At 37.2% G+C, this 15502-nt stretch overlaps 1 protein-coding gene across 2 annotated transcripts in view; it reads left to right on the forward strand.

Annotated features, from left to right (window-relative positions):
• Nucleotides 1-15502, forward strand: part of LOC105218571 (glutamate receptor 1) — a 112668-nt gene that overhangs the window by 89867 nt on the left and 7299 nt on the right. For both annotated transcript variants that reach the window (XM_054229451.1, XM_054229452.1), the window contains exons 13-15: nt 1052-1512; nt 8077-8321; nt 10360-10735. In XM_054229451.1, the coding sequence (XP_054085426.1) occupies nt 1052-1512; nt 8077-8321; nt 10360-10735 (1082 nt within the window). The remainder of the gene's footprint in view (nt 1-1051; nt 1513-8076; nt 8322-10359; nt 10736-15502) is intronic.

The following is a 15502-nucleotide window of genomic DNA, read 5'->3' on the forward strand; positions in this document are numbered from 1 at the left end:
CTCGCCTGAAATCATTATTCAAACATAAACGCAAACCCTTATCATATTTATAATAAAGCTAAATTCTTGGCCATGACCTTAAATTGTATGCATTTTAAATAAATTTAAAGACGCAGTGGCATCATTTGACACTCTATAAAGTATGTCAAATCTCCGCATAAATTTTGAGTGTAAAAGTTTAATCCTTTATCGGCGCTTTCAAATCAGCTATTTATCACTATTAAAGCAGCTCAAGCTTTAAAAGTTCTTTTAAGAAATTCACACATGACATGAACAAGTGTAAACAAACTTTGAAGCCAAAATATTCCCTGCAGGGCTGTGAGCTGAAACGGCGAGGCATGTAAATATTTGTTATGTGTTTGGGGTTTAGTAGATAAAAACTAAAACGGAATACCAGCATGCCCCGGAGCCGCATAGCAGCCAAAAACGAAGACAACATCATATGAGAGCACCCAAAAAAGAAGAGCAGATAAAGAATGATGATACGAAATAAATGGTGAAAATTCCAGTAGATATAAAAACAAAGTGAATGTGCGATGGCAAACATTCCTTGGCACATATGGCATTCAGCGCACGTAGGCCTCCGTCGAGGCTTGGTGTGTGGCATGTGCCTGGCAGCGCCTGACTTTATGCGGCATTCAAAGTGCGATATGCGGCATTCACAGGCGTCCAATTTAATAGTTCACAGACGGCCTTTTCGTTAGCATATGCACAGCTTTCACACACCTCCGTACATTTGTATGAGTACAATCAATGAAGCAGACACAATGACCAAAAACGCACACACATACATATACATATGTACAATAATGTGAATGGCCGCTTGTCATTTTCAAGTTGCATGCAAATACCTACAATCAACTGATAATGCCGGTATGCGCACAGCTACACAACCAAGCAAAACCACATAGTTACACTCGAATATGCACACATTTGTGATTCTTTTGATATATGTATGTATGTGCCACACACGGTTGCTTTATCATTTCATCATTCACCATTATTACTTGCCCACATCTTGTCATACTTCTCGTTCTCTCTTTTCCGGCAGATTCTCATGCACATCACGATCAAATGGCTAATCAACAGCCACCTGGCATCATCGGCGGTGTACCGGTGCCCGGTCCAATGACCGGTGCGACTAGTGCCACGGCCAGCCCGGCAAATATTGGCGTAGTCAGTGCTGGTGGTGTGGCCGGAAGCGTTGGTCTCGGCTCATCCGGCAACGTAGCGGTCAACGAGTTCAGCATTTTGAATTCATTTTGGTTTGCCTTGGCCGCTTTTATGCAACAGGGCTGCGACATATCACCGCGATCCATCTCCGGTCGCATAGTTGGCGCCGCTTGGTGGTTTTTCACGCTCATTCTAATTTCATCGTATACAGCCAATTTGGCAGCATTTCTCACCGTCGAACGCATGGTGACACCAATCAATTCGCCCGAAGACTTAGCTATGCAAACGGAAGTGCAGTACGGTACACTCTTACATGGCTCCACTTGGGACTTTTTCCGGGTAAGTACAATGCAATGCATAGTATATATAGATGTTTCGTGAACAGACATTTAGCTCGTAGGTTTTGCTTTACCAGACATACCTAGATGTACTCTCATGTCGGTACTATAAAACGGGTTCATTTCTCTTATGCTAACAAATCTGAATTCCACTTCATCAGTATTTTGATATCTTCAAATATAAAATTATAAATTAATTATTGTATAAAAAGTGGTGAAGAAGAGGAAATCACCGACATTATTTGCTGATTGCAAACAACACTTTATTTGGATTATTTTGCAAGGAAATTTTTCATAAATCGGAACTAGTAGAAGTGAAATATAGTTTGAAAATACAGTAATGTTAAAGAGGAAAATTCTATTGAGACAGATTTAGTAATTATATATTTAAGAAAGGCTTTGTAGAATCCCTATTTAATAGGCAGCTGAACTTAACAGAGTTTTTTGATAATTTGCCCTCTCTCCTCGCTTATACGAGGTATCACCTTTAATATAGTCCCCATTCAAGATAAAGCATAAACGACAGCGATTATTCCAATCGTGGAAACTCGATTTTTGGGATAGTAGCGTTTGGCTCTTTCAGTGATTTCTAGTAGGTTTGTACATCGACTGCCCTTTAGAAATTTTTTTATTTCTGGATATAGGAAAAAGTCACACGGAGTCATATCTGACGAATATGGAGGTTAGGGCATCTTTATAGTATTGTTTTTGACTAAGTATTCTTGAACAAGCAACGAAATGTGATCTTTTAATAAACGAAAACCGCCAAGATCATAAAAAAAAAGCTCGTCTAAGTTTATTGGAAAAGGGAAAAGCCATATGAAAATAAATAAAAGCCAGTGAATTTTAAATTAGACAATTTCTGTTATTGTTTGAACACACGACGTATAACATCGTTCAGTATCAGCTCACTAAAGAATCCTAACATGCTTCTTCTTGGAATCAGAGCGCATTCAAGCTTTTGATGCTAAGGTATCTCTGACACAATTTGGCAAGTGGCTGTCGCTTTCTTTGCTACTTGGTCAGTCATCTCGTCTCTCTCTCTAAGCTATTGTTCCCAGGTAATACTGTTGATCTTATATACTCACTCGATTAAGTTGCTAAGTCCTTAAGTTGCTGCTTGACTACCATAGAAATGCCAATTCCGTATATGTGGTTGATTCGCTATAACAGTAAATTGAATTTATGTCGAAGACATCAGCTTGAAATATACCCGAAAAACTGAATAGGAATACTTACAGCTTAGTTCTTGGTCTCGAAATCGCAGTTACAATTTCTTACGCTATTTTCGAGAAATTTTATGTCACTGTAAGGTACTAGAATCGCTTTTAGAACGCAGTCAACTTAGTTACTTTTATTCTTCAGAGTAATGCTAAACTTTTCCGGAAGATCGTTCTCTTCGTATTGTTATCACTAGGAAAAATTGTTATCGGCATCTTCTCGTCGATAATCCCGAACTTTCAAACTGCTCATCTTTCATACTGACGTCATACATGGAATGATAATTTTTACCTAAGCCATAAATATATAAAGTGCTTGTGCACTTCTCAACCCATTCTACGTATGCACAAAATTTAATACTACCAATAAATTCATTAAACATGAAAAGAACTTCTCAATTGGTAAGTCAATTGGTAAGCATAAGTGTAGTTCAACTGACAACTACTGCAAATTTCCATCGCCATACACAAATTTCATTGATCAAAATATATACGCGACATCACAGCCTTTTTATATACGTCGATTGCAGCAGGTAACCTAAATTCGCTGTGAACGAAGAATTCTTAGTCCCTTGTACTTGTCTCTATTTACACAAGTGTTATTGAAAATTAAACTTTAAATATTAAATATAATTGGCTGTTGATGGAAGCCGTCGAAAACTCAAGTAACTTTTAAATTCACTTAATAATTTTCCGGAAATTCAAGATTTATAACTGTTTGCGCTAGTAAAAGGGTAAATAAATGTATGTATTTTGACATGTGTAACTATGTATATGTACGTATATTATGTATATATTTCAAGCTTTTCCTCCCAGCGCATATTGGGATGCATTAAGGGCTTATACATGCATTTCATACACACTTATATGCCCATTAATGGATATTTTCGGTGATATGCGAAGTAAATATATGCATATGTGTGCGTGCACCAATATATATGTATATTTACATAGCTTGTACCGAGCTTGTAAAATGTAATTTGATCGATTGATGTGCATACACGACCAGTTTTTGCTACACTTGGCTTTGATATTTCGACATATTTGAGCAATTTGTGATGTGATTTTCCCATGTGAGTCATGTTTTTCTTTCGAATCTGCTTGCAACATGGCAACATGAGTTTTTAATGAATAAAAATTCAAATATCTGCTCAAGTTGTCAAACATTTTCAGGCCAGTCAATCTTGCTTCAATTCACTTTGGAAATTTCTGTAATAAAATTTTTCTTTGATTGATTTACGCTGTCATGGGGTGTAATTGCCTGAAATCAATATCGTACAAAAGAAAAAATATGGAAAGTGGAACTCGCCAAAAGCGAGCTGGGCCACGTTGTCAGTACCAATGACAATGCCAGACAAGCTCGGATAGATAGACAGACAGTAGTGTGCGAGTTCGAATGGACGATGCGGGTAGGATACACGCAGGAGAGAAGTGTACCCATGTCGGTCAAATTTGAATGAGTGGTATACATGTGATGTGGAAGTTAAGTTGCAGATATTGAGGGCATCAAAGTATAGAAATATATGTACAAATGAAAGAATGATGGAATGGACTCTTAAAAATTGCTTTAGACTTTCGAGTGCACAATATTAGAACGAATTCACGAAACTATATAGATTTTCGTATAATATCTGTTTTCTGTACCATTCTTCAAGCCTTTAAAATAAAAAAAAATGTCAAACTGTTCTCAGTACTAGAAGTGAATTTATTGATACACAACATTAACGTAAGCTCTTCATTTAAAATGAACCCACGTTTTTCGGTTATCGAAATACTTTAATGCCTGTGCCTCGTTTATCCTCTTAAATATTTCAGCTTAAATAAGCTTTATGTAGACATACCATATATACATGTATGTGTGTATGTATGTATATCTATGCGCGCATATCGCAATACAAAAGAAACTTACCATTTATGGTAGTGCATGTGGTTCTCGGCGAAGATTAAAAATTTTTGCACTCACAGTGATGCTCTTAGTTACAGTTGCACCAGTAGACTGTCAAAAATAATTGCACAGCACGTCATTCAGTAGTCAACAGCTTTTTGCTGCAACTCGTCACAGCAATGACGTTACGCAGAATTGAATTTTTTTTGACAATAGTGGAGTGCAAAGCCATCAATACAATGTGCATTGGTATACGCATACATATACATGTACAAATGGGCACTATGTCGACTAAATCACTCCAGCGAAAATGTCAAATTCAATTCACCATTTCATTCGTAACATACGCTGGTAGTAATGCCCGAAGGAAACGCTGGAAATGCTGTGGTATGTCTGCAATTGAAATGAGTCGCCTTATTTACTTTGATCGATTTAAATCAAGTAGATTTTCTTATCGAATAAGTAATATCAAAATATTAAATTATATATTACATTAAGCTTTTATATATTAACTGATCCGATTAATGTGGATCTCATTGAAAACTAGTAAATGTGTATATCTCAGAAAATATTAGTGCACATGACCTATAGAACAGAAAATGAACTGAATTACAGAACATATGACCAACGCGACTACGTCCAATGAAGTTTATGCTACCTGTTCTATTTTACAACACTCTTTCAGACTAGCCATCCTTATACCTCGATTACCATATCTACTACTAGGAAGTCATATATCTTCACAAACATTACTAACTTTTGAAATAATCGTAATCTTCAAGCTTGTATTTAGTCTTACACTAACTGAGAACCTTCTACGTTGGTCGAAAGCGTATAATACAAAACTACAAACAAAAACAACAACCAAGACTAACATTACCGAATAAGGTAAAATCGTTTAGACAATTGAGAGCACAATTACTCGACTTGAAGGAACTTCTGGGTGAAATCAACACCCACCAAATCTTTATCACCAGCTTTTCGAAAAAGTGAATTTTCGAGGCTCGGTTAGCCTATCAGCTTTCCGATTTATTTAATATTACACAAGTGAGGAAAGGCTAAGTTCGGGTGCAACCGAACATTTTATACTCTCGCAATTTATTGAAGAAATTATATTTACATAACATACAAATTTACCCATAAATTCGGCATTAATTTTAATAGAATAAGACAAATCGTCATATATAGTATATGAGGGCTGAGGTAATTCCTGAATCTATTTCATTCATTTTCACCAGCAAGATACACTATATCCACTATATCTCAAATATTAACCAATACATATATGCGGAGTAAAGCCCACCGTATTTTTGAAAAACCTATAATTAGGTATATGGAGATGTTATGACCCGATTTTAATAATTTTTGGAACCGAGTCACATATTAGAAGAAAACAATTTCCTCCGAATTACATTAAATTATCCATAGAGAGATTTACCCATATTTTCGCTTAAAATTTATCCTTAGGCGCTGAGTTCAACATGTTCGAAATTTAGGGCCTTGAAAAGTTATAGTTTTCGACAATTTTTTCACAAGTGAAGCCAGAGATTATATGCACTATTGTTTATTTGAAGGAATAAGATGGAATTCAAAGTTGAGTTATCAGGGTGTAAAGAATAAAATATTTTCGAATTTCATTCGAAGCGGTCGAGTAGATCCTGAGATATGGTTTTTGACCCATAAGTGGGCGATGCCACGCCCATTTTCCATTTTGTAAAAAAATCTGGGTGCAGCTTTCTACTGCTATTTCTTCTGTAAAATTTAGTGTTTCTGACGTTTTTCGTTAGTGAGTTAACCCATTTTTAGTAATTTTAAGTGTAACCTTTGTATGGGAGGTGGGCGTGTTTATTATCCGATTTCAACTATTTTTATGATGTGTGGTGGGGTACGTAAGAGAACCAACTGCAGAAAGTTTGGTTTATATAGCTTCATTGGTTTGCGAGATATATACAAATATGCCCCTTGCTAGGGCGATCCTTTATTCCAAATTTCATTCATTTATGGCTTATTTATAACACTTTATGTGTTCTTGGTTTTCGCCATTTTGTGGGCGTGACAATGGGACGATTTCGCTCATTTTCGAAAGCAAGCCTCGGTCCCAAAGAATATGTGTGCCAAGTTTCGTCAGGATATCTTAATTTTTACTCAAGTTACAGCTTGCACAGACGGACAGACGAACGGACAGACATCCGGATTTCAAATCTACTCGTCACCCTGATCACTTTGGTACATATGACTCTATATCTAACTATTTTAGTTTTAGGTGTTACAAACAACCGTTATGTGAACAAAACTATAATACTCTCTTAGCAACTTTTGTTGCGAGAGTATAAAAATGGTAATATGACGGATGGTAATTATATATGTAATATCCTTAAATAAATACCTATTACGTACGGTGACTACCATGACTATAGTTATTTGTATATATACTATACTATAATCATACTATAATTGAATAATATTTCTAATATTAAGAATATAAACTCCGAGAAGTTTTCTAAATTTTGCAGTATACGTATATCTGTAATCATCCACAATATCAAATACAGATATATTAACTACGTATATACCAGTCATAATAGGGGTATTAATAGGGATATTTTGCATACAGTAAAGTGAAGATTTTCTCTTCCGAGTATATGAGCTCTCACAAATTACATTACGTATTGATCTTTAGAATTCTTATCGCCTTAAATTTTCCATGAATGCCTACAATGAACATCCACCTATAGTAAAACCACATACATAGCTACAAACGGCTTTGTACCTATGCAAAGGAAACTATTTGCAAAAAGTTCACATATATTTCATGGAAGGGAAAAATTTATTAATTTAATTGAATTTGCTGTCTCACTCGAGCGTCACTACTAATGTATGCACGTATGTAGGTACCAATAAAGGTAACGAGAAATTTCACCGGCTGACGCACACAATTATTGTGCGATTTAATAAAATTCTACAAATTCTTTTAGCTTTTTATTAATATTTGCTCCCTCCCACGGGGCACTCGCTATTTGGCCAAACCGAAGTTTTTAAGATTCACTCTGAAATTCTTTATCCCAACAGCTCTTTTTGGTAAAAGCAATGGCGTCGTGAAAGCAATTTTCAGCAACCCGCTGCTACGTGTAGGCATAAGCCTAACTAACTGTGTATACATGTAGGCATACCTGTAATGCATTGTACAATGTTGGAAGAGCACCCATACTCTTGCATATTCATGGCACTTCGTTGTGTAAGATTAATAGGAGCGCATTCGCTTATGTAAAGATGTAGGTGCTTCCTTAAATATTTAAATTGGTGTGCACACATACGCGCACGGATATTTTTGCATATAATGTATTTATAATGAATCACAACAGTTACAGCTATGTATGTACGTACGTAGTTCCATATGTTTGTATATAAATTTATTATGTATGTAAATCATTTGTTGTGCCGTTTTGTTTCTGTATTCCAGAGATCCCAAATCGGCTTACATAACAAGATGTGGGAGTATATGAATTCGCGGAAGCATGTCTTTGTGAGCACATACGATGAAGGCATACGTCGAGTGCGCACATCAAAAGGCAAATATGCACTGCTGATGGAATCGCCAAAGAATGAGTATGTGAATGCCAGGGAGCCCTGCGATACGATGAAAGTCGGACGTAATCTGGATACGAAAGGATTTGGCATAGCAACACCGATTGGATCGCCTTTGAGGTGAGTATGCGAGCATACAAAGTTATATGAACCACACAGCCAAATTTCAGTTATGCTATATAAATAATGGAAGAAAGCATTGGCGAAATGCGCAAACCGGCAAGCAATCTGAGTACATTTTTAATACCTGAAAGTGCAGATTTTTAATTTAAATTTATCTTGAATGGCATTTATTGGCACGTGGAGTGAGATTGAAGCAGTTACGATGAAAAGAGTTTGTAGCAAGAGGTTCATATTCAGTGTACGTTTTTTGACAGATAATAAATATGTTTTATTTGGACTACTCACAATAAGAAACATTTTCTAAGAATCGAGCTTAAATCCTTCAGTGCAACGAATAATGTACTAAACCACAGAAGAGGAGCTTCGTTTGCTGAATAACCAAAGGAACAAAATGACGTGCTTAGAAGTAAATTTGGGGAAGATGCTATACGATTACTATTTTATTAACTATATATATAAGGAGTTTCCTGATACTCCAGAGAGAATTAAAATTAATTTAATAGGAGCTTAATTTTAAAGATATATTAAAATATTTTACAAACAGTAACAATATAAAATTTTACGACTTCAAAGTCATGCAACAGTATCAAATAGGACGGGGAAAAAAGACTGCTTTTATTTAAACGAAGCAGAGGTTCAGGCATTTGGTTAAACATTACCTCATTTATAGGTTTGAAAGCAGAGCCAGTAGCCGAAACAAGATCTACATATATCAAACATGCAGTGCTCTTTATACTTCTTCCTTCGATTACTTTTGAAGTTCGAATATGAGAAAAACCATTTGAAAGCACTGAGCAATCTGATGAGGTATGATATTTTGAACTGACCAACTAACTTTTCGGTTGTCCATATATTAGAAATAATTAAGCACCATCGGATTGAAGAAATTAATGAGACATATACCTTCCGCCTACTGGCATAAAGTAGAACAGTGTTAGCTCATTAATATATGAAATAAGTAAATTATGTAAACTTCTGTAAATAGTTCTGATATAATTTAAAAAGTTCACTAAAATCTGGGAATTAAGTAAATTTTTCATCCAAAAAAGGGTGATAACTTTTTTGCCGTTCTACCATAATTTGGCGAAAATAACTTTACATCATTTTTCATGCAACTTGTATGCCTACTATGTGAACGAATTTTTCCATCATACATATGAACGCTCATGTGCTCGCGCCAATGCACGGCTAACAAGCGCGTCTTTTCTTACCAAAGCCCACTGCATGCCTCGCTTAATGGCTGGTAGCAACATCAAAGGCTGACTGCTGCCAACAGCAACAGGAACCAAAGTAGTCAGCTGTGCAGGCAAGCAAAATGTTGTATAATGTATGCCAGTGGAATTTCTTTATTAAAAATTGCTCCTTTTTCATACATACGTGTATGTACTATAAATTCATATTTAGTACATTATTTGGTATATATATGACTTCTAAAGAAGTATATGCCTGTTTGGGACTACATAATGCCATATACCTCTGCACATATGCACATCACGTTATATACTCAGACCTACTTTTAGCCTTCCGAACTTTCAATGAAATTTCTCATCCTTCCGTTGACAGCATTTTTTCGCCGGCTGTTACTCATTCTCAATACTCAATTAATTGTTGTCTGCTTGGTTATTCTAGTTATTCATTATGCTATTTTCTGCTATCTTTTTTTCTTTTCATGCTGCCAAATGGAATGCTATGGATATGCAACCATTAACAACAACATTAAAATACCACATGCCGCTGTGTACAACAAAAAATCAACAACTTAACGGGCATGCATTAAATACCACAACACACACACATATAAAAACAATCAATCCTCCAATGCTTTTGATCCCACTAACCTCATTCAACGACAAACTTTGGCAACCACACGACCCACTAACCTCATAAATCCGAAACGAAACCAAACTATTTAAATATCTATTGGGCAACTTTCGGCATACAAATGTTTTCTACACCAATTTATTCGCTCCAATACGCCACACGTTCCACACTCACGCACACACCTATCTACACTCGATTGGGCATCACCACACAGAGATCCGATTAATTTGGCTGTGCTATCGCTGAAGGAGAATGGCGAACTGATCAAATTGCGCAATAAGTGGTGGTATGACAAAACTGAATGCAACCTCAACAAGGACAATCAGGAGACATCACGCAGTGAATTGTCATTGAGTAATGTGGCTGGTATATTTTATATATTGATTGGTGGTCTCTTGGTGGCTGTCTTTGTGGCTATCATTGAGTTCTGCTTTCGCAGCAAAGCGTCAGTACAGAAAGCGAACGGTTCCATGCTGAGTTCAGCGTCCGGTGGTGGCTCACATCAAAGGAATTCCCTAACAGATGCCATGCATTCTAAAGCGAAATTGACTATTCAAGCGAGCAGAGAATATGATAATGGACGTGTTGGGGTAAGTTAAAAATGTATTGTATTGCTCGCCATTAAATTTTACACGTATTATACATGCATTTCGATATCGTCTTCTTAGTATGATTTGGCGCAAATAGTCGCCTCGTCAAATTTCCTTTAATATTTGCCAATTTTTTTCCAGCGAGTATTCACTTGTTATTTTAGAACGGAGTAGAAAATATCGAACGGCTCGGATAGTTCCTTCCCAATCCTGACGGAGCTTTTGGTATTACCTAATGCCAGTTTACATATTAGTTTTGCGGGGATATTAAAAATATCAGACATACCGATATAGAGGCATAGAGGTACTGTCGTAACCACCTTTAAAATCGACTAAAAAGTGGTGTGTGGTGCGATCCTGTTTTCACGGGTATTTTCAAAGATTTGGCATATGGCCAAAGCGAAAGCTACACTGATAAGGACCAATCAGTATCAACCGCTTGATCATCTATAGGAGTCCGACAAGAGAATGATCCGGCCTTGAAACCTTCCATTGAGCTTGAAGTACCCATCAAGGTCCCACAATTCCCCTATAACGAGTTGCTGATGAGTGCTCACAGAGAGCTTGAGTGAAATTCGAGTAGAAAGACGTTCTGCTGTCGGTTGTGATTGCAACCTTTTGATGGCGTGCTGCGAGTGTGTATCTTTGCTGCTCCAAGGTAGTGCTTCAAGTCAATATTAGGACATCGGTGTGTACGTACGTCACAACATTGTCAATCCCAGCAGCTTGATGGGATTTCTTATACTGCAATCTAGTACTACAGATAACCTTATTTCGGGCCCCGGCGAAGTCAATCAGCCTCAACCCATTTGGCGATGTTTCGTTATGGTGACTGAATTTACCAACAATTTTTTCGCCAATTTGACATCGAGGCGGGGGTAGCTCTCATAAGTTCGCTCCAGGCGCTCATAGAAGGCTTCTTTGATCACATCGTCCTTGTCTTCCGTCGGGGCATGGGCCCAAATCGGCGAAATGTTGAAGAACCTCGCTTTGATGTGGATTGTGGCTAGACGTTCATTCACCAGAGTGAATGTCAGGACTCGACGACTGAGTCTCTGACTGAGGTTGTGTAATTCGGAAAATTATTAAAATTATATAATCATTGCGGTTATATAAATATAAAAAAAAAACTAAATCTATTATAGATATACCATTATTTCCACCGAATTTTCAAGCTCGCTTCGTCAAGAGCTTAGGAGGGGGTCTTATTTAAAGAGTAACATTTGGAGACCTATACGCATGTATATATAGATATGTATATGCGAAACCGTTATACGTCCACATATCATTGTTGCACACAAAACTCATATGAAGAACCGTTAAGCCGGATATAAAGCAATCCAAATACTGCATCCGGTCCGTTACAATTGCAGTAGCGGCAATCGAATATGAACAGATAAAACCGGTGGAACTATGCAACATATCAGGCTTTCGCAACACAGATACTATAATAACCAGGCAACCCCACAAACTGTATGCACATACATATGTACATATTGTACATAAATTCAAAGCCGAGTATCTTCACATTTTCCACTGGCGAACGCGTTAACGTTATTTGTGCGTTCTGCTAAACTCAACTGCTGAGCTTAATATGCATAAACACACAAAAGCATAGCACACACAGACACACACGTGCGCACGGAGCGACGAACAATGCAGTGGGCATTTAATCAGTCGCCATAAGGGAGATACGAATATGAAATCCACTGAGCGTTCATTTGCCTGTTGGCAGCATTTGCTCGACTGCGCGTTTGCCTGCCGTGGGTGCCTGACCGTCTAGCGCCGTACATCCGGCTGACAGAAAGCTGAGCAATGGACAAATAGAAACAAATCAGCAGCCAACAGTAGAGGACCAGCTATTTAGGCCCACACAAATATGTGCGCGCACACACACAGACGAACAATACGTCTTTGACGGTGCAGAGAATGCTTTGCGAGAATGAGTTAAGCCTAAGCCATGCACAGCAAGCACATATTACTCAGTGTATGTGAATGCAAATATGTGTGTGTTATTTGCCAGCCTGCAGCACCAACTCGCCCAAAGGCACCGGTGCAACGTAGTCAACGCGTTGTATGCTTGTGTGCTAGGTGCATGTGTGTTTGCACTTGTAACCCGTGCCTTGTTTGCTTTCGTACTCCGCATGGCTGAATAATCATCGCGTTCATTAATACCAGCCTTGCAGGCGCGTAACAGCGAGCAGGTCGTCGTCGTCGTCAGCCGTGTCAGGCGAAACGTTCAACTAATGACTGACACGGGCATATCTGTCGCTGGGTGACCACATTGGTCTACTATGTGCACATAAGTATATACATATGTGTGTGTTGGCGACCGCAACGCCGTTCACCAGTTGCCACTCTGCTACCCTGTGAGTTAAAATTCTGCACATATTCTCCGTTTTTGCGAGTGTGTGTTGGGCGAGGTCCTTCTGAAGCAAACTGTTTTATGTTTCTGAAATTAATATGAATTTACACCAATGCAACAGCAAGAACAACAACAACAACAGATAATGTCTGTTCTAGTACGGCAAGGCGGTTAGATAACATAGCTACTACTTAGTTGACTGACAGTCAGCAAGCACTGTATACCGTTATGTGTTAGCATATGCACACATGTGCGCCCACATGCATATTTGTTTGGTCTGATGTATCAGTTTCTCTTATGTTAACTACCCGCCTATGTCGTCTACGCCATACCGCATTTGCCTCATTTTCTATACATGAGTAACGGTGTGTGCTGGTGGTGGTAATGCAATGCTGTGCATGCAACTTTCGTATACAAGTCAGTCTGGCTGGCAATTTTCGGTGCATGTTTGAGTTCTAATTACATGTTAGAGCAGCAGGTATTTTGTAATGATGTATGTATTTAGTGGCTTGTCATAATATGTTTGATGCGAGTAACAGCTTTTGGTAGCTGGGTTGGTGTTGATTGCTTCCTGATTGCTCATGCAAAATCTAGGGCGCCGACGAAATGCTTTAATTCTACTAACTAGTAGACTTAGTAGAGTATGCCCGTGATATGTATGCAATTTTGCTCAATATTATTAATTTGGAAATCTTGATTAAGCTAACCATAAAAGGGAATTAGTAAGCGTCAAACAGCTCCGAACGACATGTGAGGCATGCACTTGTTGGAGTTTAAGGCATCTTTTAGAATAGAAACTCAGTAAATTTATGTTTGTGGAGATGTTAAATAGTTAGGAAGGTCTAACTTCGGGAGTAACGAAACATTTTATACTCGCGCAATTAGCAAGGCTCAAAGGTAGGAAAATTTCTCTAAGAATTGATATAATGCAGAAGAAATTCAAATCGGGTATATGAGAAAAAAGTGAATTTAAGAGGCGCAAATCATTTTATTAGGAATATGGGTCTTAACCAAGGTCTAAGCTGATTGATTCGATGTCCGTCATATGGACCATGACGGACATAAATGGACCTCAGATTCAGCGACGCCAAAGACATATAGTGCAGCATAGTAAGAGCCCTAGGTCATGACAAACATTTTTTTTAGGCTGTGTAATCGGATGGCAGAGGTTATAGTCTTTTGTTCCACCTCAGAGCCATATAATTCTATATGATATATTACATATGCATATGTACATATTATGTCCTTTTAATATATGTATATTAAAAATATTTTAGTATAAAAACGTGTTCATATGTTTCCTCATTGTATAAAAATAACGACAAAAGTAAAATATCTCCATTACAACAAATTTGCTTTCATAACTATCTACAACGAGATATTTCATTGTTAAAGAGCACTGTCAAGAGCATTGATTAATTGATAAATTTTGGGTACATTTAACTGCTTTCGTAAACACCGCACGCTTGCTTATCGAAATCGCAAACAAAATTGCTATTGTGATCACTGAACTGCTATTGCTAAAGTGATAGAACTAGAATTACTGAACTGTCATTGCGATGGTAATTTATTACTATTGACAAAAATTGATCGCAGTTGCTATATACGATTTTTCAATCGCAGTGAAAAAATAAACGGTAGTGAAATATCACTCATCATTAGTCTAAAGTCAACCAGAGAGTTACCAAGCACTATATAGGTTATAATGACGCGAGAAAAATATGTGGGGTACTAAACTAAATGTTGGCATAAAACTAAATTAAGCTTGAGAAAACATAAAGGCAGTAGTCTGCCTTAGAAGCCAAAAAAAAGCGTTTTTTAGCAATTTTTTTTGAAAGGGAAGGAAATGATGCGGTAAACGGAATTTTAAGACGATAGTGTACTATATTTAAGGCTTAAAAAACAATATTTATTATTAAAAAATATTTAAATTTTTTCAAAGTTGTAAGTATTTTTCTGGAGCGCCTGGAGTCTGCACTTGTAAATCGGTGCAGGTGATGGAGGTCGTGCGATGCATCTGAAACAGTCAAACCAAATTTTTTGCTTAATTTTTATAAGTTTCTTTATGAACTAAAAAAATACCGAAGAAGTTATAAAATTCCAAATTTTTTCGAAAAAAACTTACTTTAAGTTGCAAAACAAGTAGTTTAAATAATACTTTTGTCCAACTTTTTTAGTTCAAATAGAAGATAGTTTAATACTGAAGCTAAATTACCTTGGGTTTTTTTTGATCGGACATATATTCTTTTTGCTATCGCCGGCACCCTTTTCTAACACTTGTGAATTTGAAAACTCGAGAAAACGCGCTTTAAAGTTTTCGACGCTCGGCCACTAAAACTGCTCTAGCTTCGAAAATATGTCGAATTGGCCTCTGGAATTTTAAACACTTATTCTTGGATAGT

The sequence above is a fragment of the Zeugodacus cucurbitae genome, chromosome 4 (assembly GCF_028554725.1).
Source record: "Zeugodacus cucurbitae isolate PBARC_wt_2022May chromosome 4, idZeuCucr1.2, whole genome shotgun sequence".
Lineage (NCBI taxonomy): Eukaryota > Metazoa > Arthropoda > Insecta > Diptera > Tephritidae > Zeugodacus > Zeugodacus cucurbitae.